Genomic DNA, 22,654 nt, shown 5'->3' on the forward strand with positions numbered 1-22,654 from the left:
GGGGCAGCCCGTGGCTGCTGGGGCTTCCCTGGGGTCCAGGTCTCAGCTCTGATGCTCTGTACTTGTGAGGCCTTGGGCATGTCATTATCTTCTTTAAGCCTGAGTTTCTGCATCTGTAAAGTGTTATGGAGCATATTTAGGCTGGGTTCAGTTTAGTTCAGTCACTCAGTCATGTCCAACTCTTTGCGACCCCATGAACCGCAGCCCACCAGACCTCCCTGTCCATCACCAACTTCTGGAGTTTACCCAAACCCATGTCCATTGAGTTGGTGATGCCATCCAACCATCTCATCCTCTGTCATCCCCTTCTCCTCCCGCTCTCAATCTTTCCCAGTATCAGGGTCTTTTCAAATGAGTCAGCCAAATTAAATGAGTCAAATGAGTCAGCCAAATTAAATGAGTCAAATGAGTCAGCCATATCAGGTGGCCAAAGTATTGGAGTTTCAGCTTCAATGTCAGTCCTTCCAATGAACACCCAGGACTGATCTCCTTTAGGATGGACTGGTTGGATCTCCTTGCAGTCCAAGTGGCTCTCAAGAGTCTTCTGCAACACCACAGTTCAAAAGCATCAATTCTTCGGCACTCAGCTTTCTTCACAGTCCAACTCTCACATCCATACATGACCACTGGAAAAACCAGAGCCTTGACTAGATGACTAGACAAAGTAATGTTTCTGCTTTTGAATATGCTGTCTAGGCTGGTCATAACTTTCCTTCCAAGGAGTAAGTATCTTTTAATTTCATGGCTGCAATCACCATATGCAGTGATTTAGGCTGGAGGAAGACACATTTTTTTAAATTTTTAGGTCTGGGGTGGTTTTAGATGGTACATTAATTTGAGCAAATAAATGACCACCACTTTTCTCCACAGTGGACTTTGATTCTATTGAAGGTCTAGGTCAGGGAGGGCTGGTGTGCCCCTGCTCCCACTTCTGGTACCAAGGCAGACCTCATGAATCAATCCCAGCACTTGTGCTCAGGGAGCCTGGCCATGGTCTCAGAGTCCTTCTCAGCACAACTGTCCAGGCAGACACCACAGCCATGACCTGTGTGTGGCTGTTGAGCACTTGAAATAGGGCTAATATGTCTAAAGAACTGAATTTTCTATTTTGTTTCATTTTTATTTATTTTTGTGGGATCTTAGTGCCCCAACCAGGGATTGAACCTGCACTCCCTGCAGTGAAAGTGCAGAGTCTTAGTCACTGGACAACCAGGGAAGCCCCTCAAGTTTACTTTTTTTTTTTTTATCTTCCCACCCTCTCCCTCTCCCACAGAGTCCATAAGACTGTTCTATACATCAGTGTCTCTTTTGCTGTCTTGTACACAGGGTTATTGTTACCATCTTTCTAAATTCCATATATATGCGTTAGTATACTGTATTGGTGTTTTTCTTTCTGGCTTACTTCACTCTGTATAATAGGCTCCAGTTTCATCCATCTCATCAGAACTGATTCAAATGTATTCTTTTTAATGGCTGAGTAATACTCCATTGTGTATATGTACCACAGCTTTCTTATCCATTCATCTGCTAATGGACATCTAGGTTGCTTCCATGTCCTGGCTATTATAAACAGTGCTGCGATGAACATTGGGGTACTCGTGTCTCTTTCCCTTCTGGTTTCCTCAGTGTGTATGCCCAGCAGTGGGATTGCTGGGTCATAAGGCAGTTCTATTTCCAGTTTTTTAAGGAATCTCCACACTGTTCTCCATAGTGGCTGTACTAGTTTGCATTCCCACCAACAGTGTAAGAGGGTTCCCTTTTCTCCACACCCTCTCCAGCATTTATTACTTGTAGACTTTTGGATCGCAGCCATTCTGACTGCTGTGAAATGGTACCTCATAGTGGTTTTGATTTGCATTTCTCTGATAATGAGTGATGTTGAGCATCTTTTCATGTGTTTGTTAGCCATCTGTATGTCTTCTTTGGAGAAATGTCTGTTTAGTTCTTTGGCCCATTTTTTGATTGGGTCATTTATTTTTCTGGAGTTGAGCTGTAGGAGTTGCTTGTATATTCTCGAGATTAGTTGTTTGTCAGTTGCTTCATTTGCTATTATCTTCTCCCATTCTGAAGGCTGTCTTTTCACCTTGCTAATAGTTTCCTTTGATGTGCAGAAGCTTTTAAGGTTAATTAGGTCCCATTTGTTTATTTTTGCTTTTATTTCCAATATTCTGGGAGGTGGGTCATAGAGGATCCTGCTGTGATGTATGTCAGAGAGTGTTTTGCCTATGTTCTCCTCTAGGAGTTTTATAGTTTCTGGTCTTACGTTGAGATCTTTAATCCATAATTTACTTTTAAATTAGTGGAAATTTAATTTTGAATAGCCACAGATGACTAGTGGTTGCTGTATAGGACAGTAAGGTTCTAGGAGAAAACAGCAGAGACTACAGGGTATTAACAGAGCGTCTGAATAAGGTAAGGTGGCCAGCACCAGTGAGTGCTCCATCAGTGCTGTCTGTGTCTCTGTGCGTGTAAACTCAGGGGCGTTTGGTCACTTGGCTGCTGGTTACGGAGTGCCGCTGTGGGCCTGCCCCAGATCAGTCTCTGTGCTCATCTTGCTTAGGGGCCCCTGGGGGAACCAGGTGCCGGCCCGCTGTGCATGGTCTGCCCTGTTACCCTCCTCCCCGCAGGGAGCACGTCTGCGCCTCTCCTTCACTCCTCCCCTGTCTCGGATGCCCTTGGTCACCATTTCCCCCTAAAGAGCCTTTCCTCTTTTAAGAGTTAGGAGCAGTGGCCCCTCCCCCCAAGGCTGTCTACAGCTTTGCTCCTGTGTGCTTATACCTGCAGGTGTGCTTATACGCCCTGCAGGTGTGCACAGAGCCCCTGGGGCCCCTGGGAGGGTCGCTGTGGGGGAGGGAGTGGGGAGTGAGACCATCCCAGGGCCGGGCCTGGGGAAGGTGCTTAGGGCAACTGGGGAAAGGTGGTGGTGCAGGCAGCCCCAGCCGAGGCAAGGGCGCCAAGCCTGAGGGGACACAGAGCCTGATGTGTAGAGGGAGGAAGGGCACCGCCCACGAGGAGGCAGCCGCTGGTGACCTTTCCTGGAGGAAGTGACACCCTGCTGGATAGCCGTGGCATTTCTGTGTGTGTCTGCCCCACCCAGGACCCCTCCAGACACCGGGCCATCCTGGGGACTGCGTTCTTCACTCTCGCCGTGTTTGTGCTCCTCTACGCTCTGGTGTACGTTGAGTGCCTCGACCGGCGGGGGCTCAGGATTTTGGCGCTGCTCATCTGGGCCTGCCTTGTGACGCTGGGCTACGTGCTGGTGTTTGATTTCGACTCACCGAGGAAGGACACCTGCGTCTTGGGGCAGGTAAGAGGGCGGGGCACCCTGGTGCCCATGGGGGTTGGGTGCGCTTGGCAGCTCCTGCACTCCCTGGGCCTCAGGTCCGTCTTGGAGGCTGATCAGTATTGTGTGTACCGGCCACAGGCCCTCCCCTCTTTCTGGGCTGTGGTTCTGTGACTGAGAATGGGCCCTGGGCTGGTCTTGTTCTCTCCGCTTTGCACTGATGAGGTGGGGGTGAGATGGGAGGAGGGTCCACCTGAATGTCTAGCCACGGCATTTCTGGAAATGACACATCCCCAATCAAAGAGGCAAAGAGGCCCGAACTGGCTCAGGTGGCAGGAAAGGCCTGGGGTCAGTCTGGGGTTTCAGCAGGCTGGCCAGATCCTGTTTCCTTCCAGCTCTGCTTTCCTGTCAGGCCATCCCCAGCTCAGCACACAGATGGCTGCAGCGCCTCCAGGCTGCCGTCCACCAGCCTGCCCCGGCCGGCTGAAAGAGGGAGCCCTTTCTCAGCCAGCTTGAGTCACACGGGCTGGCCTGGGTCATGCGCCTAGCTTGGATGGTCATTGTCATCAGGGGCTGGCCCCAATCTGACCATCGGGGCTGGGGTCATGGAAGCCACGCATGGAAGTGTGGGGATGGGCACTGCTCCCCGAAGGACGCAAGCAGGCAGGCCAGCTCTGAGAGTGGACGGGGTGGGTGGGCCCGCATCGCTGGATGGGGCAGGTGAACGGGCCCTGCCCAGCCTTCCAGTAGTTACCATTTTTTCAGAGGAAGAGCTGGGGGCAGCCGGTACCAGGCAAGGGCTCCCTGGCCCCCGAGCGCAGTGGAGGCTCAGGCTGGGTAGGTTCAGCCTTGGCCCCAGACCCTGAATCAGCTCGTAGGACATGATGCTGGCTGGGTAGGTTTTTGACTTTTTCCTGTTCTCACATGTGTCTGCTGCTGCTTCTCACCACACAAGGTGGGGGAAGGGGCCAGCCTGAGGGCAGAGGGCACCAGGGTCCTGGACTGGCTGCTGACGACTCAGCGTTCAGGCTTCTGGGGCCCCACTAGCCGGGCGCAGCTGGGCAGGGGTGGCGGGGCAGCTGCGTCATGACGTGCTGTGTGCAGGTGCCCTTCTTCCTGTTCGTGGTCTTCGTGGTGTACACACTGCTGCCCTTCAGCACGTGGGGTGCCGTCACGGCCGGACTCGTCTCTAGCATCTCCCACCTCCTGGTGCTCGCCATGCACCAGGAGAAGTTCACCAGCCCTGTGGGGCTGAAGGTGAGGGGCGCGGGGCCGGCTAAGCCTTGGTAGGGGGGCGCTGTGCTTCAGGCTGAGGGCAGCTGAGGCTGATGTGGGCGAGTTGGAGGCCTTGGAGACAGAGGTTTGCTGACAGGTGGCCTCCAGGCCAGGCTTTATCCCAGTTGGCAGGTGCCCCGCCCTGCAGTCTTTGCTTTGCCGGCCTGGGGTACCCCAGGGTTCAGCCTCTCCCTCCAGCCCTGACCTTCGGGGTCCTTCCTGGGTCCAGTGCACTCTGCTGGGTGAGACCCTGTTCAGAGGTTTCCCCTGCTCATGTTGGAGCCCCACTGGACAGGGTTCGACACTCAGTCTTGTCTTCATGTTGAGGGATTATGAATGGTCAGTGGGGATGGTCAGTTGTGTGTTCAGTCTGGGAGGCGAGGGCCTGAGCTCTGGGCAGCCAACCAGGCGCTGTGCCTTCCATGACTGTCCTTGGCGCCCCCCTGGGCTCTGTGAGGAGACATGGTCCTGCCTCTGTTTTAGTGGCTCTGGGTCCTGAGCCCTCCGTGCTAGGGGGTGCCTGGAGGATGCAGACACAGGCTTGAGTCCTGTCCTGCGGTCACAGTGACTCACTTCCTCAGTTTCCCTGCCTGCACCCCCTGGGAGGCCAGGGATTGAGGAGAGGGTACCAGCACCAGCCCACCAAGGGGACCAGTGTCCTGGGGGCATGGGCCAGGCCTGATGCCGAGCCCCCTGTGGCCCACCTGCAGCTGCTGGCCACTGCGGTGGTCTTCCTGTGCGGGAACCTCACAGGCGCCTTCCACAAGCACCACATGCAGGACGCCTCCCACGACCTCTTCACCTACACCGTGAAATGCATCCAGATTCGGCGTAAGCTGCGCATCGAGAAGCGCCAGCAGGTGGGGACCCGCAGCCCCTGGAGCCACCGCCCCTCGTCCCCCTGCCGTCCCCCAGGCCCCACGCCCTGTGTCCTTTCTCTGATGATAAGTGTGTACACGGGGCGCCTGACCAGACACCTGTGCCAGCATCCCCTGAGGGGCTGCTGGGCCACGGGAGGTGTGTGCCCGCGGGTTGGTGCAGGATGTGCACCAGCTGCTGGAGGGGAGCACAGGGCGCGGAGAGGACGGGGGGCCTGACGCCGCCCCGCCCATGCCCGCATGCCAGGAGAACCTGCTGCTGTCCGTGCTGCCTGCCCACATCTCCATGGGCATGAAGCTGGCCATCATCGAGCGGCTCAAGGAGCGCGGGGACCGCCGTTACCTGCCCGACAACAACTTCCACAACCTCTACGTCAAAAGGCACCAGAATGTCAGGTGGGTGGCTGGCGGCCCCGTGTGCCCCAGTGTCTCCTGGAAAGCCCCCTACCCTCCTACCTAGGGGCCCAGGAGACTCCCCCAGACTGGGGAGAGGTAAATCCAGGCCCCGGACCTCAGTCTCCCTGCTTGCTCCCCTAGAGAGTGAGGTTGGATTACATGAGTACTGGAGGAAATCCTCTTCCTTCTAAAATGGTCAAACTGCACGGTCGTGACTGCAGGGAAGGAAATGGTCATTTGCAGGTGATTCTCCATGGGGCACAGGATCCCCCCAAAAGGAGGTGAAGTCCCCCCCACCAGGTGACTGTTAGTGGCCCCCCAGTCCTGACACTGATTTTGACAGACTTGAAGGGCCTGCAGAATCTTACTCGATGGCGCTGCCCTGAGTGAAGTGTAGATGCGGGTGCCGTGAGCTCCACTCCGGCCCTCTGCCTGTAGCTCAGCCTTACCCCTGAGGCTGCCCGTGGCTGCTGTCTGGGCTGCAGATGGTCCAGAACCACAGGCTCGGGAGCCGGGAGATCTGGTGCCAAATGCAGCTCTGGCTTCCCAGTGCATCTGCACCTCCCTGGGCCTCAGTTTGCTCATCTGCAGAATGGGGGTTCTACAGGGGCAGTGTGAGGATGAGAGGTGTGAGGGCACTGGGTGTGGAGCTCGCCTGGAGGGAGCATCCAGCTACTTCTTTGTTGTTGTTGTTCAGTCGCTCAGTCGTGTCTGACTCTTTGAGACTCCATGGACTGCAGCACTCCAGGCGTACCTGTCCTTCACTATCTTCCGGAGCTTGCTCAAACTCATGTCCATTGAGTCAGCAATGCCGTCCAACCATCTTCATCCTCTGTCATCCCCTTCTCCTCCTGCCCTCAGTCTTTCCCAGCATCAGGGTCTTTTCCAATGAGTCAGCTCTTTGCATCAGGTGACCAAAGTACTGAAGCTTCAGCTTCAGCATCAGTCCTTCCAATGACTATTTAGTGTTGATTTCCTTTAGGATTGACTAGTTTAATCTCCTTGCTCTCAAAGGGACTCTCAAGAGTTGTTGCATCTTACCAAGGCTTTAGTTCCGACATCTGGTGAAATCAGGTGTGGAGAGGTTGAGAAGTTCCCAGGGGTCCAAGAATCCACCCATGAGAGTATAGTTGAGTCATCTATGGTAAGGGCTCTAAAGGGGCCAGGGGTTCCAGAGGGCCTTGCAGACTGGGGCTTGCTCCGTTTGGCTCTGGTGTAAAGCCTCTGGAACTTTAATTTGTCTTTATGAGCAGGAGCTTCTCTCCCATTGCTGTGGAGGTGGAGGGCTTGCAGGGGTGACTGAGTGCAGGGCTGGCAGATATTCGGGGGTTTTGGTCCTGACCCTTCTCCCACCCCACCCCCAGCATCCTCTACGCTGACATCGTGGGCTTCACGCGACTGGCCAGTGACTGCTCCCCCAAAGAGCTGGTGGTGGTGCTGAATGAGCTCTTCGGCAAGTTCGACCAGATCGCCAAGGTGAGCGTGCTGCCTCCGTTCTTCCAGTAGCGAAGTCAGGAACGCCTCCTGCTGCACCTACGGGGTGTCCTGTGTCCAGTGCTGTTTGGAGACGGGCACAGGGAGGCCTGGGTTGAATTTCAGCATCCAGTCAGCAAATGCTTCCCCACGGTTGGAGTGGAGGCTGAGCCAGGACCCTGTCCAGAGTGTGTCAGTGCAGGCTGGGGAAGGCACTGGGCTTCCTGAGCTCAGAGGGAGGCTGCCTGGGGGGCAGGTGGCTCCGTTCTCACTACATGAGGGTGGCAGCCTCTGCCGCACTTGGGAGCCTCACTGGGGAATGCCAGGCCTTACTCAGAATCTGCCTTTTGACAGTATCCCAGGTTAAGAGCCTGAACATTAAAGTCTAAGAGGAAAGGTAACCGTGTTATGGGCAGAGGGAACCAAATGTGCAAAAGCCTAGAGTAGAAAGAGAGCTCTGTGTGCCCACATGTGGAAAGCGGCTCCGTGTCAGTGGGACAGAGTGTGTTCATGGGGGCGCATGGTCACAGGGTCAGACATACAGGGACTTGACAACTGAGGTGAGGAGTGGGCCTTGACTGGAGGACCCCTGAGGACCCTTAGCAGGTGCCAAACCTGGCGAGTGTTGGGCAAGGGGAATCTCCAGGATATAGACAAGGCAGGAGGGGTCTGGAGACTGAACAGGGCTGAGCCAGGACCTCACTGTTTTGTCTTCACACACGCAGCTCCCGGTGTGTGTGTCTGGGTGAGAGGGGTTGTGAAGGAGCCTCAGTTCTTCATTAATTTAGCACATGGTCTAAGATCAGCTGAGGGTCAGCCCTGGCTCACATGGGGCCTCAGGCTGCCCTCAAGTAGCTCCCAGTCTGCATGTTGCCTGGTTGGAAGAGGGGCACAGAGGGTGGGACTGGGGAGTGCCTAGCCCAGCCTCAGGTGGTCAAGAAGGCTTCCTGGAAGTGGTGGCCACTGAGTAGAGACTCAAGTGTAAGATTTAGGGCAGTGGCTCTCCATTCTGGCCACTTGTTTGAATCACCTGGAAAGTTTAAATGAAACACCAATACCCATGCCCACACCCTTGGGAGTTTTTAAGAGCGTCCTGGGTGACTCCATGGGCAGAGAATCAGTGGTTTAGAGTTTGATAGGAGGCAAGTTCTGGTCCCACACTAGGAAGAGCTGCTCATTCTTGGGAGAGACTGCTTCACCAGGAGTGGGCAGCGGGTTCCATCTCGGAGGATGAGCTTCCCATCACAGGAGGTAATCAAGCTACAGTTGGACACCACTGGCCAGGGGTGCTCTGGAGAACTGTTTCCCTGGGTCCTGTTGAATGAATGACTCTGAGGTCCTGTCTAGCTGGAAGCCTTTCTTCAGGAGCTTCCTTCTTTCATGATTTTCCCTGAACCAGCAGGTGGGGTTTCCCAGAGGTTGGAGGCCACAGCTGGCTCTTTCCTTGCCAGAAAGCCAAGGCCTTGCCCTTGCCTTCTTGGGCACAGCCTGCCCTCCATGGCAGGCCCATGAGGGAGCCCCACTGTACAGATGAGAAGAGGAAGGCCGTGGCAGGGGCCAGTCTTCAGGCCAGAGCGTCCAATCCCTGGGCAAATGCAGCAGGCAGGGCTGGCTCCAGCCTCTTGTCCCCTCAGCCACCAGATCCCAGAACGGTAACCTCCTGGCGAGAGGCAGGGCCTGCTCCCAGGGGTTTCTGCGTTGCCTCTGGGCTCAGCCACTTCCGCCCCCAGTGTACTGACCCAGCTCCTCCAGTGCTAAATGTCAGAGGCAGTGGGAGGAGCAGCTGGGGGAGTGTGGCCTCCTGACAGTGGAGTTGGATCCAGACTGGGATCCTGTGCCTGGCCTTGGAGGAGATAAGGGTTGCAGCGCCCTGAGCCTGTACCCAGGTGTCCCGGCCCTTGACAAGCTTCTGCTTTCTAGGAAAGCAGTGTCCTCACCTGGCTGCTTAGGCTGTGCAGAGCTCAGCGTGTGCCAGACTGGGCGGCCCAGCGGGAAGCAGCGGGCACACGCAGAAGGGTCCTTGGAGGGTGGGCTTAGGAAGGGGACTGCTCATAAAGGCATGGCAGGTAGGGTACCCCTTGGGGGTGTGCCAGGGAGTGGGCACTGGGTCTGGAGACAGAGGGTATCCTGGTTCTGGGAACCAGCTCTTTGGGACCCTGCAGGAGGGAGCCAGGGCAGGGCTTCCTGGTGGGGTCTCTGTAAATAAAGCATGCAGTGGGGGTGCAGCGTGGAGCATGCAGCCCAGGGGGCAGCTCCTCCTCCCTGTTCTCCCAAACCCCACCCCCAGGCCTTGGTGTGTGTGGCCCCCTTTACCCAGGGCTTGTGGGGGTCAAGTGGCTGTAGCATCACCTCGGATGGGACCTCAGACAGCCTGCCTGGCCTCCCCTTCCCCTCCAAGAGCATTCTCCTCCATGACTTCACCTTCTCTCCCCACGGCCATCTTTGTTCTCTGCTCTCTGCCCACTCCCCAAACCCTGTGTCCCTGGCAGCTTAGCTGTCTCCTTGGTTACTTTTGACACCTATGAAGAAAGCTGAGTGCGGAAGAATTGATGCTTTTGAACTGTGGTGTTGGAGAAGACTCTTGAGAGTCCCTTGGACTGCAAGGAGATCCAACCAGTCCATTCTAAAGGAGATCAGCCCTGGGTGTTCTTTGGAAGGAATGATGCTAAAGCTGAAACTCCAGTACTTTGGCCACCTCATGAGAAGAGTTGACTGATTGGAAAAAACTCTGATGCCGGGAGGGATTGGGGGCAGGAGGAAAAGGGGACGACAAAGGATGAGATGGCTAGATGGCATCACCGACTCGATGGACGTGAGTTTGAGTGAACTCCGGGAGTTGGTGATGGACAGGGAGGCCTGGCGTGCTGCAATTCATGGGGTTGCAGAGTCGAACACAACTGAGCGACTGAACTGACCTGACTGACTGACCCTGAAGCTTATGGCTCCTGTTGCCTCTCTGTTCTCACCCCCTCCACTTCATTTGCACAGACTGCTGTGCTGTGTCTCCAACAGCTTCATGGCCTCAGGGCCTTTGCACAGTCTGCTTCCCTCTGCCCGGGATGCTCTTCCTCCAGCTCCCTACAGGGCTTGCTCCCTCGGCTCCTTTAGGACTTTTCTCGAAATTACTTTCACTGGGAGGCCTTCTCTGGCCTCATGGAAGCTTCCTCTTCCTTCTCATTCCTCATTTTTTTCCCCTTCGTTTTTCTCCATAGCACTTACCATCATGGGTGTCTGTCGATTTTATTTATCTAGTTCAGTGTCCAGCCCTGCCTCTGGCCGCAGGGTTGTTTTCTGTTTTGCTCACTGCTGGGTCCCAGTGTCTGGGGCAGGGCAGGGGTCTCAGTAGAAGCTCAAACAGTGCATGGGTGAATGAAACCAAAGGTAGTGGCTCCCTAGAGGCACTCAGGTGGCCGCCCTTCATAACACTTGGTTTCATCCTTGACACCTGCTTAGGGTTCCTCCTACAGAGCTCCTGTGTCCCCAGTCCTTTTGCCAGGCCCAGAAGCAGCTGCTGGTGTTTGGTGCCCCAGGGGAAAAAGCCTCTGGCCGGAAAAGAGCCTGGCTGACTCTGGAAAGTGTGGGAAGGTGGCTGACAGGCCTGCTCCCTGGCCCTTGGGCCATCTGTGGACCAGGCCTCTCCCTTGACTTGCAGGCCAATGAGTGCATGCGTATTAAGATCCTGGGCGACTGCTACTACTGCGTGTCCGGCTTGCCTGTGTCCCTGCCCAACCACGCCCGCAACTGTGTGAAGATGGGGCTGGACATGTGTGAGGCCATCAAGTAGGTAACACGGGCAGGTCCAGGGCCCGGGGGCTTGTCCCCGCGACGGACCCTTCCTGCTCCCCAAGGCATGGTGGGGAAGACATTGTCCCCACTTTCCAGATGAGAAACTAAGGCTGCAAGGGTGCAGAAGGCTTACCTGGACCACTTAGCAGTGTGTTTACATCCCTCCCTCTGGGCCCCACTGGGACTCCGAGTAGCAGAGAGCCTCTGGAGCTCAGAGCTCAGGGTCATCATGAGGACGGGCAGGGGACTCTGTTTCTTTGGAGACTGAGCCTTTGCAGTGGCAGAGGAGCTGGTCAACATAAGGTCTGACCCCAGGCCTCCATCTGCTTCCTGCTCCCCCTGTGAAGACCCTGGGAGTTGGGGAACTAGCCCTCAGCTGCAGGGAGACCCCCAGCATCCCACGACTCCTTTCCACCAACATTTAGCTCCCCATGAGGTTCCCTGGAGCCCAGGGCAGCTGTGGTCTGTGGTCAGGCGGGTGGTGGAGGGCCAGGCGGGCCTGGCCACCCCAGCCAGTGTTCAGGACAGAGCAGGGCGCAGCTGCGCTGCCTGGCAAGTGCACAGCTCCTGTGCAAACCCAGCTCCAGCTTGTCTTCCTCCTGAAATCTTACCAGACAAATCACCGCCCGGGAGTCAGGGGTCCAGGTCACAGTCTGCTCTGCGTCACTGCCTGAGTTATCCCAGGCTGGCGCTGCGCTCTCGGGGGTCACTTCCCTCCCTGGAGAATGTGGATGTTGTGCGGGGGCCTCTGCTCCCTCTGGCTCTGACCCCAGCAGGCTTGGTCCGTCTCTCCAGCCCTTTGGGGGGCACATGGCACTGGCTGCTCCCTGGACCCTCTCCCACTTGTCAGAGGGACCCCAGAGGGCCCTTTCATGTTGGGGGTGCCTTGTACCCCAGGGAAGCCTAAGTTGGGGCACCTTGTACTGAGTACTTCTGCAATCCTCAGTGCTCCCGTTTCCCAGAGGTGGGGGTGTGTAAGGCCCCCCAAGGCTGTCCCCATGTTCTTTGTTTCTGCTGGGTTTGGGAGGTGCCTGGCTCCTTCTGCAGACCCCAGCTGGGGCTGCCGGGCAGGGGAACACCCAGTGATAGACTCTTAAGGCCTTCCCCACGAGCCATGGTGACCGGTGACAATTGGAATTCTTCCTCTTTTTAGTAGCCTTGAACTTACGGGTGACCACATCCATTTGCACACTCCTGGGGATGGGAGGAGGTAGCCCTTCAGGCTGAGAAACTTGTCTCCTGTGAGCTGGGCCTGCCCTGTCCCCACATGCTCCTCATACCCTGTACAAGGACTTTGAGCCTGTCCTAGGGTTTAGGGCCCCTCAGGAGCCCTGGCTGAGGTGGGGTGGCCGGCCTCTGCCCCAGGCAGGTGCGGGAGGCCACAGGCGTGGACATCAGCATGCGCGTGGGCATCCACTCGGGGAACGTGCTGTGCGGTGTCATCGGGCTGCGCAAGTGGCAGTACGACGTGTGGTCCCACGACGTGTCCCTGGCCAACAGGATGGAGGCGGCCGGAGTCCCTGGGTGAGGCTCAGCTGGCCGGCGGGCGGGTCAGAGGTCATGGGGCTGACTGTGGGCTGCTGTGGCGGGGGGTCAGCATGGGCTTAGAGAGGGAGTCCGTGACCCCGAAGCGGGGGGCACTCGCCTGGGCTCCGGTCTGCTCGGCCCTGCTGTGCACCCCCGAGCGGGCCCTCCCACCCTCTCTGGGGGCCCTGCTGCTGTGTGACTCTGGTCTCCCCCAGCCGGGTGCACATCACAGAGGCGACGCTGAAGCACCTGGACAAGGCTTACGAGGTGGAGGACGGGCACGGGCAGCAGCGGGACCCTTACCTCAAAGAGATGAACATCCGCACCTACCTGGTCATCGATCCCCGGGTACGAGGCTCGGCTGCGGCAGCATGGGGGTGGGTACCACGCAGGAGCCAGGGTCTGCAGCTGGGGAATGGTGCCCTCAGAGAGAGAGGCGGGAAGAGTGAGCGTCCCGTCACCAGGTATGTTTTAGGCCCCAGGTGACATCTTCTCTGGGCCTCAGTGTTCTTTTCTGTGAAATGGGAATGGCAGCAGTGCCTACCTCAGGAGGAGAAAAAGCCAGTCTGATCGAAGCTTTCACCATGAGCTGGGTGCATGGTCAACGTTCTCGAACGAACTCTAGTGACATTTTAGTCACTATTAGTTTGTTTTCCACGAGGTTGTCACTAATCTTCCAGATTTTCAAGGCACATTTTAAAAACACGCCTTGGATGGGAGTCAGGGGAAGCAGGGGTCGGCCAACGGGCCGCTAGGCAGGAGTCTCCGTGTGTCTGCCCCGCCGTGTCGGCCTGCCCCACCGGTGCCTCTGTGTTTTCTGTGGGCCCCTCTTTCTCTCTGGACCCCGTGGCGGGGTAGGCTGTGGGGCTGTGGGGCTCCTTCCAGGCGCCAGGCCCGGGTCCTGCCCCCAGCCCACCCGCGCCTGCAAGGGCCATTCTTTCCCGCCCGCGGGAGGCCCGCTCGTCTGGCCGCCCTCGGTGAGTCATCCTTGGTGCTCGCTCAAGAATGTCGGCCGGGCCGGCTCTCTCGGCTCCCTCTCACTCTGGCCTTGGCTGTCCTCAGGGCTGACCTGGCTGCCAGTCTCCAGGGGGGCTGAGGGCCAGTCTCTGAACTTCTCCTCACCCCCTGGGCTTCATCCTGCCGGCATTCCCAGGGCACCCTCGGTGGGCCAGCAACTCTGAGTTAGCATCTGGGGAACCCCGCCTGGGTATCCTGGGGCTGCTCCCGGCCCCTCACCCCACCCCTCACCCAGCCCCTCACCCTGCCGCTCTGGGCCCCGCCCACTTCCAGGGCCCCGCCCACCCGCCGGGCCCCGCCCACTCGGACCGCAGCACTTCCTCCCCCGCCCTGTGCCAGCCTCCCGTCCCTCCACGCCAGGCTCTTTCCATGGCAGGACCCAGGTCACTGCTGCTCCCTCTGCCCAGAGCCCTCTTCCCTCTGTCCCAGGTGCTCCTGTTTATCCTTTTTATTGTTTATTGTCAGTGTGAGCTCCATGTGGGCAGGCTTGGGCGGGGGTCCCTCTTCTCTGCGCTGCAGCCCCCGGTCCTCGAACAGCACCTGGCATGGAGCTGGGGCCCAGACAGCAGGTGAATGAATGAAGCAGAGCCCTTGAGCCCAAGGCGGTGGTAGGCATGGCCCCAAAACCCACCCCTCAGCAGGTACAACCAAGGACGCTCAGTCTGGGTCGCGTTCCAGATGAATGAGGGAGGTTTTAGTACGAGTGTCTCATGCAGGGTTAACTGGGCTTCCTGTCATTTACCTGGCAACCCTAACTTCCCCTTCTTTGTTTAATTTTACTCTTTCATATAGTCAAAAATTCAGAAAGCCTGAGGGGCGTGTTGTAGACAGTTTTCCACGCATCCCTGTCTAGAGCTGGCATGTCCCCTCTAGAGGGGGCCAGTGTGGTGAGTGTGTTCCTCCCAGAGGTGTCTATGTGGGTAAGTAGACGGAAGAACTCTGCCCTCCGAGTAGCGCCCCCTCCTCCCGCCTCCCCACCACCAGTGCGAACCTTGCAGAGTAGCTCGGAGACCTTCCCTTCTGTGCTCAGAGACCACCCGCGTCTCTTTTCGTGACTGCAGCGCACACCACACGGATGCTCGGGCTCATCACCCGTCATGGACGGGAGGCCAGTTCCCAGCTCTGGCTTCTGTGGGCTTATGTGTGTGAGGTCCCCCCGCGGATGAGTGTCCAGAGGTGGCTGGAAGGGGGGCCTGTGAGCTCTCCCTGGGCCCTGCTCGTGAACAGGTGCATTTTCACTCAGAACTGATGGATCTTCAGTACACATTGAACTTTTAGGGACAGTATCTGGCTTCCCTGTCCTAAGAGAGAAAGTGAGAACGTGCCAGTGACCTTGAATTTGAAGAGCTGAGTGCCCTGTCGGCAGGGCTGCTGACAGTGAAGGGGGAGGCAGAGAAATGTGACCACCCCCCAGCCACCTGACTTCCAGGGCAGGTCTCTCACTGCCGGGCAATGCTCGCTTTCCGGACCCTGAGACTTTCCTCACAAGGACAGAACCCCGTGCTATTTCCTCTGGCTGGCAGACAGACGTGGCTCAGGGGTTAAGAATGTTTCTATCCCAGAAGGAGGCAAGAAGCTTCCAGGAAAGTTGCTGCTTGTGGCTTGACAAGCGTTTGTGGCTGTAGGTGCCTGTCCATGTGGGTGTTTGTGGGAACCCCTGCAGACCGGGACTCCTGGAGGGCAGGAGCGTCGGTCTGGGGGAGGACTCAAGATGGCTCAAGCTTGTCCCTGGTGGCCTTTCGGATGGTCCCAGGTGGGTTGTTGTTCCAGGTGGGGGGAAGGTGGGCCCCTCGCTTGGGGCCTGGCTGAGTTACCGCATCCCTGGCACGGGCACAGAGGGCATGTGGCGGATGGTGGACCCATGCCGTGGTCTGAGGGCTGTACGAGTGGAACTCCCTGGAGTGCTGCCCCATGGGGGTGTGAGTTCAGCCCTGGGTTGGCTGTCGCTCCGGGCTGCCGGCCAGCACTCCCCTTCCTCCCGCTGCTGCCAGGGGACGACATGTGCCAGCCACATGAGGGTGGGCAAGACAGGATGCCTGTGGCTTCCCTGGGCGCCATCTGCCCGGGGTACCTCCACTGGGAGGGGCCAATGGACTTTCACAGGCCAAGGGGGGGCCTTTGGTCTTGGGACCTTAACCCACTTCTTGCCCTGGGGAGGTGGAGGTGGGTCTGAGGGGCTGTGCATGGTTGTGGATGGGGCAGGGAGAGGTCCCTGAGCTGGGGCCTCCTTGGAGCCCAGCTGGTGAGTGCACTGGGCTTCCACCAGTCCCCGAGGGGCTGCAGCCCCAGCAGTTTGCTTTGTCGTTTTCCCTTTTCTCCAGATGGACCAGTGCTCTGGGCAGCATCCCCTTTCTCGGGGAGCAGGGTGTGGGTGGGGGCCCCTTCCTGGGCTGAGAAGGGAGGGAGGGATGGGACAAGGCTGTGTCTGTGTCTGCCCTCAGAGCCAGCAGCCACCCCAGCCCAGCCAGCACAACTCCAAGAACAAGGGGGATGCGACCCTGAAGATGCGGGCATCCGTGCGCATGACACGCTACCTGGAGTCCTGGGGGGCGGCTCGCCCCTTCGCGCACCTCAACCAACGCGAGAGCGTGAGCAGCAGTGAGACCCTTGTGTCCCATGGGCGGAGGCCCAAGGTAGGACCATCCTCCCAGGGAGCTGGGAGCCGGGGCCCCGGGAAAGGGCAGGGGGGCAGATGCTAAGGGGTCCTTCTGTCTTGAGCCTCACTCTCTGCATGTGCAGGATGGTTCTGGGCTCTGCCCTGCCTCCCTCCCTCCTGGGGCCCTTGGGGAAGTGAGGGCATTTGGAGAATGCTCCAGGGGGCTGGGGATGTCCCTGGCCTCCTGGTTCCCTAGACCAAGTTCAGCTTCAGTCCCAGGTGCCTGCAGCCTGGATGGTCCCTGCGTCCAAGGGTACCCAAGATGATAGACCCAGTCCCAAGACCTGCACCAGGCTCATGTCCTCGAGAATAAGCTTCTCCTCCTTTCCCTTCCAGGCTGTTCCCCTGAGGCGCCACCGGACCCCTGACAGGTTTGTGCCCTGGCCCCTGCTTTCCTGGCCTGATTGGCCTCTGTCCTGAACGGCAGCTCCACAAGGCTCAGCCTTGACTGTGGATTTCGCCTTGGTTTGGGTCAGAGTGTTTCTAGGAACCAGAACTTCACAGTGATTGGGTGCCTGCTGTATACTCACCCTGTGGTGGGGTTGTTGGGGTTGGTGTGAGGGATACCCGGGGTTTAGTGGAACAGACTTTGAGCCAGGATCAGCCCTCTGCTTCTTGCTGGGCTGCTGCTGGGTGATGCTGTGTGATGCTGGGCTTTCACTTGCCCTCTCTGGGCCTTAGTGGATCCGGCCTGACCCTCCTCCATCTTGCATGAGGCTCTGGGACCTCCTGTGGGCACCTGGGAACCCCACTTTGGGTGAGTCATCTCATCCACACCCCTGCCTCTGGGTGAGTGGTTGTAGATCCCCAGGCTGATGCCGCCGTGGGTGTCTGATTCCAGAAGCATTTCCCCCAAGGGGCGGTCAGAGGATGACTCATACGATGATGAGATATTGTCAGCCATCGAGGGGCTCAGCTCTACCAGGTGAGGCTCTTGAGACCCCTGCCTCCCTCAAGCAGGGACCATCTTCCTTGTGCCTCGTGTCCACGTGCTGTGTCCACAGGGCGGCCACCTGAGGGTGGGCCCTGTGCTCCACCTCCACCCCCCCTCTCCTCTGAGGGTGGCCCCTGTCACCCCGCCCCAACTCCCCCAGGCTTCACCTCTTCCTGCTGTGTCTCCGCCCCACAGGCCCTGCTGCTCCAAGTCTGATGACTTCTCCACCTTTGGGTCCATCTTCCTGGAGAAGGGCTTCGAGCGAGAGGTGAGGACCTCTGAGCAGCCCCAGGAAGGGGGAGCTCCAAGGTCTGGGGGCAGGGGACAGGGGCAGCCAACATCCCCAGAAGGTCTGCTCGGGGAGGATGCTGGGGAATCATTCCAGCTGCCACCAGGGTGGGGTCGGGAGTCCATCAGGCCTGTTGGGGTCTCTGTTGGCCTCACTGCTCTGCCTGCCATGTCCTGGGAGTGGTTCGCCTACTGGGGTTTGGGAGGCTTTGCTCCCTATATGCCAGACCTCAGCTGATGGTGCCAGGGCACACAGTGGCAGACAGTGTTAACCTTTTTAGGAAAAAGCCCCAAACTTAGTATTGGTTTGATGGGGCCCAACTGGTCCCCCCATCTGGCTGCCATGAAACCACGCTGTGTCCCGCTAGTGACCATTTTTTATTTTTTTGCAAATTTGGCTGTGCCATTCTTAGTTGTGAAATGAAGCATCTTCAGTTTTTTGTTGAGGCATGCAAGATCTTTAGTTGTGGCACGTGGGATCTAGTTCCCTGACCAAGGATTGAACCCCGGTCCCCTGCGTTGGGAGAACAGAGTCTTAGCCACTGGACCACAAGGGAAGTTGCCATTCACTTATTTATTGAGGACCTATGGGTTCTGGCAGCGTCCAAGGCCCACACGTGGTCATTTCACCCTCACCTGCTGGCCGAGATGGGCGCTAGTACCCTTTTCGCAGACTGGGGTTTGGAGCGTCTTGGCATCGGGTGTGGCCTGAGAGGGTGGCCCAGCCCGTAGTGCCAGTTTCATCCTCCAGGGGCTCCCTGAGTTGGGGTCTCCCTGTGTGGGGAGCTTGGGGCCCAAAGGCAGGTGCGGTCACCAGGAGAGCCGTCTGGTGGCCTTCTGCTGCTGGGAGACCCAGACGGGCTGCCTGCTCCCTGAGCCTCGGTTTGCTCACCGGCGGCAGGAGCCCCGCAGGCAGAGATCTGCCTGCTGTGGAGGGGCGGGCAGCACAGGGCCCCCCACCCATGAGCTCGGGGCTCGGGCCTCGCTGTACTGCTCAGTTTGGGGTGACATCAGACCCACTGGTAGCCCCCGTCACTGTAACCCCGGAGCTCACTTGGACTGCGGGATTTTCAGGGAAATAAAGATGGAGACCCGAGCTGGGTGGGGGAGGGGAAGGGGTTTCCTCTGAATATAAAAGACAGTCTGCAAAACGGAAACAAATGAGAAGGTTTGTTCAGGATGATGTAACAGCATCACGGTGAAGTCAAGGAGGCAGAGTAAGGGTGTTTTTTAAAAAAGATGATTAACCAGAGCCAGGGTGGAGCTGGGAAGGGGTCAGGGCAAGTGGCTCTGTGGGTGGGGCCTCGGCTGCCCGACCACCCCTCACAGTCTCTGTCGCCCCCAGTACCGCCTGGCGCCCATCCCCCGGGTCCGCTACTACTTCGCTTGTGCCAGCCTCGTCTTCGTCTGCATCCTGCTCATCCACGTCTTGCTGTTGTCCAGGTGGGTCGGGGGCCGGGCCGGATGGTCAGGCCCACCAGGGTCAGGCGAGGAGGGCTGGGGACCCGCAGATCCCAGCCTGGGAGAAGGGGCTGGCCGTGAGTAACTCTAGTTACTTTAGACCTCCGAGCTGCAGAAACCAGCCTGGGTGCGGTGGTCTCCATACCTGGAGTTGCCAATGTTCAGTTTTTAATTTTTTAAAAAAATTTATTTATTTATTTTAATTGGAGGCTAATTACTTTACAATATGATGGTGGTTTTTGCCATACATTGACGTGAATCAGCCACGGCAGTTTTTCATTTTAATTGAAGGTGCGTGCTCTCTCACATCGCAGGCCTCCCTGCTCCCACATGCCTCCCGCCGCTACAGTCACCGGTTATCTGTGTGGCCCTGGAGGCATTTCAGTTGCCCTAGGTGTTTGGAGTTGTAGAAGGGCCAACTCCTAAAATCGTAACCGCCACCATCTCCCTCTTAGGTGTGGGAAATTGAGGCTCTGGGGTGGAGGTGGGGGCTCTATTGATGAGGGGGGGCAGAGGAGGGGGTGGAGAGGGACAGGGGCTGAGGTCATGGGAGAGAGTAAAGTCAGCTCCTTGGTGGCCTCTGGAAGGGTGCTTAGGCCAAAGGCTCCGCTAGGACTGTGGTTCAGGATATGCTTAAGAAAGATGAAATAAGGAACACGTTTAGATGTGCTTATGTGCTTGCTGGACGGGAGTGTAAAGGCTGCGTAACCACTTATTTCTTGTGTACTGGGCCCAGAAATGGGGAGGGGGCGTGATGTTGATCCTGGGCTTGTGTGTTGTTCGTGGGGCAGCCGGACCACAGTGTGCAGAGTCCCCCTTTGGCTGAGGTGCTGGGGGGTGGGGAACATGCCCTGAGAAGAAGGTCCCCTCAAACTTACGTTTTTCCTTCTTCTCCAGTATGAAGACTCTGGGCGTGTCCTTTGGGCTGGTGGGCTGTGTGCTCGGGCTGATACTAGGCTTGTGCTTCGCCGATGAGTTCTTGGTGAGCAGGAAGCCCCTGACTGAGTGCTGGCCGGGCCCCAGCAGGTGTCAGGATGGTGGTGACCCGAGCCCCAGCCCCTCCCCACGAGCTCTGCACCCCCAGCCTGGAGGGCAGTGCTGAGTGCCCTGGAGGCTCCTCCCAGGATCCTCTTTCCTAGGTGCTAGTGGTCCCCACGTGGCCACGGCTGTCCCAGCCGCAAGGGTGGGGATGTCCCTTCTGTCTGCTCACGTGTCCTGAGCTCTGGGCTGGACACAGGCACAGCACCTCGATCCCCGCTCAGAGCTCTCAGAAGCTCTCACTCTGCTGTGCCTTTGGGCTGTGGGCCCCCCGGGTGCTGTGGGTGCTCGGTGATGACACTGTGATTCCACAGAGGTGCTGCCCGGCCCGGGGGAAGCTCCGAGCCATCGCCGAGAGCGTGGAGACGCAGCCCCTGCTGCGGGTGTCCCTGGCCATCCTGACCATTGGCAGCCTGCTCGTCATTGCTGTTGTCAACCTGGTGGGTGCCGGGGCTGGGGCTGGTGGGCCTGGCCAGGACCCCTTGGGCTGAGCATACTTCCTGGAGGAGGGAGCCAGTCTTCGACCCTGGGAACTTCTAGGTTCTAGAATCCCATAATCCTGTTGCCTAAAAGCAGCATCTGATATGGCCATAATCCACAGCCTGGTGGGCTGGGCCTGTGGCAGCCCCCGTGGCGGCTCCGAGCTCCTCAGCCTGCATTGGTCACACGAGGACTCGGGGCCCCCAGAGCGCTCACCCGGCCACCACAGTGTCCTTGACGTCCCGGTCTTTCTCCAGCCCCTGAGGAGGTCCTGTCTCAGCCTCTCTGAGACCTGTCTCCTCACTGGGGTTGACCTGCCCTGGGCACGCGCTAGGGGGCACGCGGGTCCCACTTGGTGGGCTGGGCTCACATGCTTCGTGCTCAGATGGCACTCGTCCTGGCTGGTCCTGCCTGCTCCCACATCTAGAGTCGGCATCTCCTCCCGACCTCCGTGTCCCCTGCACTCGGGACTCTGTGACCGCCTCCCTCAGCATCCCCTGGGGAGAAGCGGACTCACTGAAAACACTGCTCCCAGCTTCTCCCCGAGTCAGCCCCGGGGGCCCTGGGGCAGGATCAACATGCCTTCTGCTGCAGTGGAGCTGTGGCCACGGTGGGAAGAGATTGGGGTGCCGTGCCCCTGGGCTGAGCTTAGAGCCGCGCCCGGCAGGAGACGCTCACTGTGCCACTCTGCCCCCAGCCCTGCTTGGCCCGAGCAGACCCTGGGTCACCCCCAGACCACCTCTCTCAGGGCCCTTGTCTTGTCCATAGCCACTGATGCCCTTCCGGGACTGGGGGCTGCCTGCTGGGAACGAGACGGGCCTGAGGGCTGTGAGCGGCTGGGAGATGAGCCCGTGTTACCTCCTCCCGGTGAGTGTGTCCCTCTGCATGCCCCGTGCCCACACTCTGATTTCCCCTGCACGCTCAGAGCGTGCTGAGCTCCGGAGCCCGTGGGCTCTCCCAGGAGAGGCGAGAGTGCAGGGCGGGTGCTGGCGCCTGCATCCAGGGCGAGAAGGTTGTCCCCCTCCATGCCCGCCCGTCATGATCTCCCTTTGTGAATGGGGGTGTGGCGTGGGGAGGGGGACGGGTTTGCCTCAGAGGCAGTGGAACCAGGGCTGGGCCCAGGTGGGCTGACACCAGAAGCCGTGCCTGGAGTGCCCGCCTGGACAGAAGGAGGGCTGTGGGACTTGAGGGGTGTTGTGGGGGATTTGAGCTGGTCTCTGAAGGGCAGAAAGGTCATGGGTCGGCAGGGAGGTAGGAGGTGGGACAGAGAGCAGCAGCCGAGGCGGGTGGTGGGCACAGAGGTTTCAGGTGGTTGTGTCACAGGGAGGAGGTGGGGGAGGGTTGGGAGATGAAGCCAGAGGTAGGTTAGATCCAGCTCTGGGCAGAGCACAAGGGCCAGGGTGAGGAGCTCGGTCTTTATGCTGGGGGTGCTGGGGAGCCACAGCAGGCTCTTGAGGAGGAGACTGACATGGGCGGAGATGCACTTCTGGAGGGACCAGCTCATGGCAGAACTCAAGACCTTGTCATGGCCACATGGCACCGGCATTTTCATTTACTACATTTTTTTTCCTTTTAAGTGAGTTCATTGGCTGTAAGTGGAAGTAAACTTATGCTAAAAACAACATATTATAGAACGTTTTAGGTTCTACTGCCTGTTCCTTGTTAAGGGAGGCAGGAGAGTGATGCTGAAGACACGCTGGTTCTTCATGGAGTCCCCTGTGGCTACAGGTGTCCCTCCTTTTGGCGACCTCTGGTCCGGGAGGTGCCTCTTGGTGACGGGAGGTGGTGGGCTGACCGACACCCCTGTCTCCCCAGTACTACACCTGCAGCTGCATCCTGGCCTTCATCGCTTGCTCTGTCTTCCTGCGGATGAGCCTGGAGCTGAAGGTCGTGCTGCTGACCGTGGCCTTGGTGGCCTACCTGGTCCTCTTCAACGTCTACCCGAGCTGGCAGTGGGACTGCTGTGGCCACAGCCTGGGCAACCTCACCGGGACCAATAGCACCCTCAGGTGAGGCCCATCCCTCACTGCAGGCCCCCTGCCCACTGCCCGTCCTGACTGTGGCCCATTGCAGCGCCCTTTGCTTGGTCTCAGTGCTATTTCAAACTCAGCTGCTTTTGCATCCACAGTCCCCTGTGGACCGGACAGCTTGTGGGCTGGACT

The 22,654-nt window shown here is 58.3% G+C and overlaps 1 protein-coding gene across 1 annotated transcript in view; it reads left to right on the forward strand.

Moving 5' to 3' along the window:
- The window catches only part of ADCY7 (adenylate cyclase 7), a 62,660-nt gene that overhangs the window by 33,962 nt on the left and 6,044 nt on the right, over positions 1 to 22,654 (forward strand). Inside the window, exons 3-19 of the mRNA XM_055553835.1 lie at positions 3,098 to 3,307; positions 4,388 to 4,540; positions 5,269 to 5,418; positions 5,684 to 5,832; positions 7,197 to 7,308; positions 10,958 to 11,085; positions 12,457 to 12,615; positions 12,834 to 12,966; positions 16,077 to 16,268; positions 16,628 to 16,662; positions 17,133 to 17,216; positions 17,421 to 17,493; positions 18,859 to 18,956; positions 19,872 to 19,956; positions 20,327 to 20,452; positions 21,261 to 21,359; positions 22,308 to 22,501. Coding sequence (XP_055409810.1) covers positions 3,098 to 3,307; positions 4,388 to 4,540; positions 5,269 to 5,418; positions 5,684 to 5,832; positions 7,197 to 7,308; positions 10,958 to 11,085; positions 12,457 to 12,615; positions 12,834 to 12,966; positions 16,077 to 16,268; positions 16,628 to 16,662; positions 17,133 to 17,216; positions 17,421 to 17,493; positions 18,859 to 18,956; positions 19,872 to 19,956; positions 20,327 to 20,452; positions 21,261 to 21,359; positions 22,308 to 22,501 — 2,180 coding nt within the window. The remainder of the gene's footprint in view (positions 1 to 3,097; positions 3,308 to 4,387; positions 4,541 to 5,268; positions 5,419 to 5,683; positions 5,833 to 7,196; positions 7,309 to 10,957; positions 11,086 to 12,456; positions 12,616 to 12,833; positions 12,967 to 16,076; positions 16,269 to 16,627; positions 16,663 to 17,132; positions 17,217 to 17,420; positions 17,494 to 18,858; positions 18,957 to 19,871; positions 19,957 to 20,326; positions 20,453 to 21,260; positions 21,360 to 22,307; positions 22,502 to 22,654) is intronic.

This window comes from Bubalus kerabau, chromosome 17, assembly GCF_029407905.1.
Source record: "Bubalus kerabau isolate K-KA32 ecotype Philippines breed swamp buffalo chromosome 17, PCC_UOA_SB_1v2, whole genome shotgun sequence".
NCBI lineage: Eukaryota > Metazoa > Chordata > Mammalia > Artiodactyla > Bovidae > Bubalus > Bubalus kerabau.